The sequence below is a fragment of the Triticum aestivum genome, chromosome 3D (genome assembly GCF_018294505.1).
Source record: "Triticum aestivum cultivar Chinese Spring chromosome 3D, IWGSC CS RefSeq v2.1, whole genome shotgun sequence".
Lineage (NCBI taxonomy): Eukaryota > Viridiplantae > Streptophyta > Magnoliopsida > Poales > Poaceae > Triticum > Triticum aestivum.
This window is the reverse complement of record NC_057802.1, coordinates 547050870-547056869: the sequence shown is the minus strand read 5'-3', so window position 1 is coordinate 547056869 and position 6000 is coordinate 547050870. Positions and strand designations below refer to the sequence as shown.

The window sequence follows — 6000 nt, the reverse complement described above, 5'->3', positions numbered from 1 at the left end:
ACATCATTGACAAGAAACGAAATTAAACCCTGGAGAGGGGGGGGGGGGGTGTCACGTAACCAAATACTAGGATTATCATATGTAGCAATACGGGCTAATTCGTGGACCGGTAATACATGTCTTTGGTTCGATGGTGCCCGGATTTTCTGGCCAGTGCTACGCCCATAATATAACGTGATGTCATACGAGTATTCATTAGTACTGCCTAGATAGCTAGCTTCCCTGCCGTCCCTTTCTATTCTAGTCCCAGTAGATATACACCACTGAGGCGGTTCCTTCTTCTTTTCCTCTTAGAAAAATGACCCAGTACGGGAAATTCGTCTCAGAATCACGGAAAAAGGGACACACAGGACGAAGCATATCCCACGCGTTGAGGACTCATGATCGGAGCTGCCCATCACCGTCTTGAGTGGAGTGGTTCTCCATCTCCTCGCCACCGGCGCCCCACCCACCAATGCATTCAGTTAATCACAGTAGTGGTTGAACGGAGAAGAAAAGAAAAACGTACCGGCCAGGAGGGGGGAGATGCTTAAGCGTGAAGAACGAGCTGGAGCATCCGTGCGTGCGTGTTACTGTACTCCTCAGGGTTGGCATGCCCGCAGGCCGCAGGGCAGCCTGGAGTAGGTTGGAGTAAGTAGGCGTTGCCGCCGCCTCACGACACGCGATGGATCCAACAACGGTGCAATTAACCAACTCGTGCCCAACGGAGCAGCTAATGGCACCGTACCTTACCACGCTGCGTCTAGAATCGGAGTAGATGCAGGGTGACGGGCCACACGGTGAGGAACTGAGGATGGAGTCGCGTGAAGCATCTCTGCGTGCCGGTACTGGCATTGTACGTGCAATAAGTAGGCGCTTCTTACTCTACCGCTGCTGCTGCTGGTATTGATCACTCGCGCCCACCTGTAATACCAGGCCAAGCCAGGTGCACGTACAGATTCCTCCCGCCCGTCTGGCCGTGGACCTCTGCATGCCTGCAACTGCAGCCCGGGCGGCCTCTGTTTGCTGTGCTGTGCTGGCCGTGCATCACATCCGCAGGGCCGTCATCGTCACTGTCACGCTCACATGATTAGATTTCTTCGAACGACTCCTAATCACTTATCAGTTCATCCGGCTAACCACTCCACCTAACGGCACGGCACGCACACATGACACGAACCCCTTTCCGCCCGCCTTTCCATCTCCAGCTCACGCGCCTGCGTGATTGAGGGAGGGTCGGGAGGCCAGTGCCTAAAAGCAGCAGGCAGACGACGCCCAGTTGATAAACTAATCGGAAACCGAAAATGAGAGCGGATGTGATGCATGATTCCGCATGCACGGCCTCGTGCGTGGCCGATCGCAGCATGATAATGGCACCACCGTACCAGCAGCCGATTAAACTAGTCGGGCGGTAACATGGTAGCCACCACGACGTGCCGGAGAAAAAGCTACGTAAAGAAATGGTAAGAACGGCATATTGGCATGGGAGGAATCGTTCGGGTCTGCGCCGGAGAAGAAAGAAGGGAAGCGAAGCGAGACGTGGTACGTAATAGAGAAGCGAAAGCGGGACGGAGAGACCCCGGGCGGCGTCGGTTGATTCCGTCGCACGCCAACACCTGCCCCCGCCCCTCTCTCTTTCTCCTTGCACCTTTCTTTTCTTTTCCGCCACCCCTCTAGCTAGCCAGCCTCTACTAGACCCGCTCGTAGTCCCGTGCTGTGTGCGTCGCGCGTTCAGCCCAGTCTTTTCCGGGGCGGCATCGGCGAGAGGAGTTGTATATTTCCCACTGGCTGGCTCCCTCGCTCGCTCGTCACCTTGACCGCATCGCCGCTCCCCCAATCGGCCTCCGCCGCCCGCTCCATCCCTTTGTCTTCTCACCATCGTCATCATCCCGCTCCATCTCCTCTCCTCGGTGCTGCGGCCTTCCGGGTCCTGCCTGCGACCGCGAGGGGCTGAGAGGGACGGTCTAACGCACGCCGACAGCGACCCGGAGACGAGGAGGACTAGCAATAGCAAGCAGCACCGACTTGGCTGCGAGCCAGCCAGCCAGCAAGCAAGCTAACCAGGACCGGCCTCGCTCAATTGGTCGCTGCTCCCTCCAGCTTGCGCCCTCGGCCGCGGCCGTCTAGATTCGCGCCGGCCACTGAGCCGGTCAAGGAGGTCCAGCGAGGGGTCGCCGGCGAGAGAGACAAATGGGGGCGGGGACCAGGCCGTCCGCGGCGGCGGCCGCTCTGCTCGCCGTCGCCGCCTGCTGCGCGGCGCTCCTCGTCGCGGCCGCGCCGCCGCAAAGCCACCAGCCGCAGCAGCACAAGCACGTCAGGATCTCAGGTACGCCCTCCCATCTCCACCTTCTTCCGTTCTTGGGCCTTGCTAAATCCCCCCGTCCCTCAGAGCCGACGCCGCGCAACAGAAACCGAAATTGGCCCCGCCGAGATTCAGATTTCCCCTGCTCCGGCGCCGCCGCAGAACGCAATGCCGCGGCCAACCAGCTGCCTGGCTGCTGAATCCGCATCAGAATTGAGCAGGGCTCCTAGCTGGCTTAGCTGCATCTGTCCCGCCCGCCGACGCTCCCATCCAATTTTTGCTCCGCTGTATCTGCATTCCTCCGTCCTCCGGTTCGAACTAGTTACTCGTACCCGGCAGCCCGCCCATTTTGCTGTTCCCCGGGATCAATAATGCATGACTCCTGCATTGCGCCGGCGAGCGATCCAGCCGCCGTGCGGCTCGCCGGCCAGCCGGCCGGACGGTACCGGACAGGCAGACACACACTGTAATCAAGGACTGTACCAGCAACCAAGTACCAGCAGTAACAGCCACCAATTCTCGAAGCAAGCCGAGGTCGGTAGGTGAATTCAGTACCACTGAATTCCCTCTCTGATGCTACAGAGTACAGACATCAGTACACTGCATTGCATCAAATCGTTCTCGAGAGTGGGATCTCGGCCCCATTGCCCCCCCATTCGCACCATCCCCCCGGCCGGCCACAGCTCCCGTAATGGCGCTGCCTCGCCGCTTCGGGAATCAAGCGTGCCGGATGCCATTATTGGCATTTCTCGCGAGGAGCACCACCGGCGGAGCTGTACCTAACCCGCACAGTTTGCTCCATCGGATGAATTTTCGGTGGACGCAAAGATCCGGAGATGATGATTTATAAAAGTAGCGGCTGAATTCAGCGCCGGTCGTCCACTCACTCCGCTGATGGATGGATATCATGTCACTGATTCCCTTGGCTGTTTTTCTTTCCCTCCCGTTGAAAGCTGACGTGCTAACAACCACCGCATTGGTTATTAAAATGGGGATAAAATTGGCAGGTTACCATTGTTTTCATCAAAGTTTAAAACTGCCTGATAGTGATAGGGATTGATCTTTGTAGCATCTGAGCAGGAGCATCGAATGGTTGGTGAGCTGCTGACCGCAACAGCTCGGCCATTTTGCACCAACTGCTGCTGCTAATCTGTTCATAACATAAGTGGTGATTCTGTCATGCACAAATATGAGCACTCCATGATTATCCATCCATCATTTTCTCCTCAGAATCAAACCGTAGCCGGCGCTGAAGCTAGTTTTCTATAAAAGTGCCATCTCTGGAGTACTACACATTTTGAGACAGTTTTAATTTTCAAATAAACCGATCATATGCTCAAACATGTTGGATGGCTTCAGGGAACGCCGGCGACGTGCTGGAGGACGACCCGGTGGGGAAGCTCAAGGTGTTCATCTACGAGATGCCGAGGAAGTACAACCATTACCTTCTCGAGAAGGACAACCGGTGCCTCTACCACATGTTTGCGGCGGAGATCTTCATGCACCAGTTCCTGCTGGCGAGCGCGGTGCGGACCATGAACCCGGAGGAGGCCGACTGGTTCTACACCCCGGTGTACGTGACGTGCGACCTGACGCAGCAGGGCTTCCCGCTGCCGTTCCGGGCTCCCCGGATCATGCGGAGCGCCATACAGTACATCGCGGCGACATGGCCTTACTGGAACCGGACCGAGGGGGCCGACCACTTCTTCCTTGCTCCCCATGATTTTGGGGCGTGCTTCCACTATCAGGTACGCCACTCACATGAATGCCACTTACTATTGAGTTTTAACTGAATTTTTTGTCTGGATGAACAACATGCTGAAAGAAAGAAACACATTTCGTTGTGTTTTTTCATTCAGGAGGAGAGGGCCATTGAGAGGGGGATCCTCCCGCTGCTCCGGCGCGCGACGCTGGTGCAGACGTTCGGGCAGAGGAACCATGTGTGCATGCAGGAGGGTTCCATAACCATTCCTCCCTATGCCAACCCGCAGAAGATGCAGGCTCACCTCATCTCCCCCGGCACCCCCCGGTCCATCTTCGCCTACTTCCGCGGCCTCTTCTACGACATGGGCAACGACCCCGAGGGCGGCTACTACGCCAGGTAATGCATCACCACTACTACAAATCTGTCAATGTCACCGTGATCGGTGTCGACAACCGATGAAATGCTAACGACGGTGTGGATGATGATGGACGGCGTGCAGGGGCGCGCGGGCGTCGGTGTGGGAGAACTTCAAGGACAACCCGCTGTTCGACATGTCGTCGGAGCACCCGTCGACGTACTACGAGGACATGCAGCGGGCCATCTTCTGCCTGTGCCCGCTGGGGTGGGCGCCGTGGAGCCCGCGGCTGGTGGAGGCGGTGGTGTTCGGGTGCATCCCGGTGATCATCGCCGACGACATCGTGCTGCCCTTCGCGGACGCCATACCCTGGGAGCAGATCAGCGTGTTCGTGGCCGAGGCGGACGTGCCGCGGCTCGACTCCATCCTGGCGTCGGTGGCGCCCGAGGACGTGCTCCGGAAGCAGCGCCTGCTGGCCAGCCCGGCCATGAAGCAGGCCGTGCTCTTCCACCAGCCGGCCAGGCCCGGCGACGCCTTCGACCAGGTGCTCAACGGGCTCGCCCGCAAGCTGCCGCACCGAGAGGGCGCGTTTCTGAAGCCCGGCCAGAAGGTGCTCGACTGGAACGCCGGCCTCGACAGCGACCTCAAGCCGTGGTAGCGTGTGTAGAAGATCGTCGGAGCGCTTTGCATAGTCTCGTCGTGTACATTTTTGTTCTTCAGAGTTCAGAAGACCTCACGTCCTGTTCTTTTCTTGTTCGTTTCGTTCTTTGTTTCTTTTTTACCACGGCCACTTTTGCGTGTATGCAGCAGTCAGCAGTGAAACTTTATGCACACACATAGAAGGTTTTTTTTAGCATTTAGAAATATGTTTTTCGAAGTGGGTTCATATGTACCCGGGTTCATCCATGCACTTCCCCCGTCTGCTATTGACAGTGCTGATGCCAGAACAGAAAAGAAAGAGAGATGGTAGTTTCCATGTGAGTTCTGACGCACACGAAGAAGCGATTCATCATCATCAGGGAGAGGTGATGCAGCTTCACACAAAGTATCACATTCAACGACAGACTGTTAACTTAAGCTGTTACTCAAGAATTGATCCTGATACAAGATATGAGAGAGGTGTTTTTATTTCTTTGCGAAGAAATATGAGAGAGATGTTGGTGCAACATGTGAATGTACAAATCCTGAGACCAACAATCGGAGAACTGAAAGGCATAAACATGGTTCAGCTAGGATTTTATTTGAATGATTCTTCGATAAACAAGGATCTGAATGAGCTTGCAGCGTGGTGACAACAAAATACAACAGCGAGGTGAAATGCATTGTTATTCAACGGGTTTGCATACCTGAATCCTGGGGCCAAAACGATGGCAAATGCACCTGCATGCCAATCCAAGCAGAGATTTCATATCACCTAGGAGTACATAGGAGCAACACCTCAGATTTGTGATAATTTATCAAGGACTCGCACCATACATCAGATCTAGTAATATTTGAAACATTGAATTGTGGGAGCCTTGTCACAAGGAGAAAACACCCTTCAAAAATTAGCGTATGCTGCTTAGTGTGGCGTGCACACAGTATTCTTTAGTAAAAGGCGAAAGAATAGTTCGCTTTGTGCTCACCACGCAGCTGCGTGCCTGTCCCCATTCGCACCCC

General features: G+C 55.5%; 1 protein-coding gene and 1 pseudogene across 2 annotated transcripts; one reads left to right on the top strand and one right to left on the bottom strand.

Annotated features, from left to right (window-relative positions):
• Window positions 1-1631: 1631 nt before the first annotated feature.
• Window positions 1632-5322, top strand: LOC123080371 (probable glucuronosyltransferase Os01g0926400). 2 transcript variants are annotated; one of them, XM_044503277.1, is made up of 4 exons: window positions 1632-2305; window positions 3641-4029; window positions 4141-4382; window positions 4486-5322. In XM_044503277.1, the coding sequence occupies exons 1-4, from the start codon at window positions 2170-2172 to the stop codon at window positions 4997-4999; spliced, it is 1281 nt and encodes a 426-aa protein (XP_044359212.1). In that variant the 5' UTR covers window positions 1632-2169; the 3' UTR covers window positions 5000-5322. The 2 variants fall into 2 exon arrangements, with proteins under 2 accessions (XP_044359212.1, XP_044359213.1); XM_044503278.1 differs by lacking the exon at window positions 1632-2305 and adding an exon at window positions 3165-3288.
• Window positions 5323-5864: 542 nt separating this feature from the next.
• On the bottom strand, window positions 5865-5975 carry LOC123081126 (uncharacterized; annotated as a pseudogene).
• Between the last annotated feature and the right edge of the window lie 25 nt (window positions 5976-6000).

Bases quoted from the DNA above. Each gene is read 5' to 3' on its own strand.
- LOC123080371 (XM_044503277.1), top strand. From the start codon at position 2,170: ATGGGGGCGGGGACCAGGCCGTCCGCGGCGGCGGCCGCTCTGCTCGCC. The intron at 4,030-4,140 runs GTACGCCACTCA...TTTTTCATTCAG, and splicing joins GGGCGTGCTTCCACTATCAG to GAGGAGAGGGCCATTGAGAG. The intron at 4,383-4,485 runs GTAATGCATCAC...GACGGCGTGCAG, and splicing joins GAGGGCGGCTACTACGCCAG to GGGCGCGCGGGCGTCGGTGT.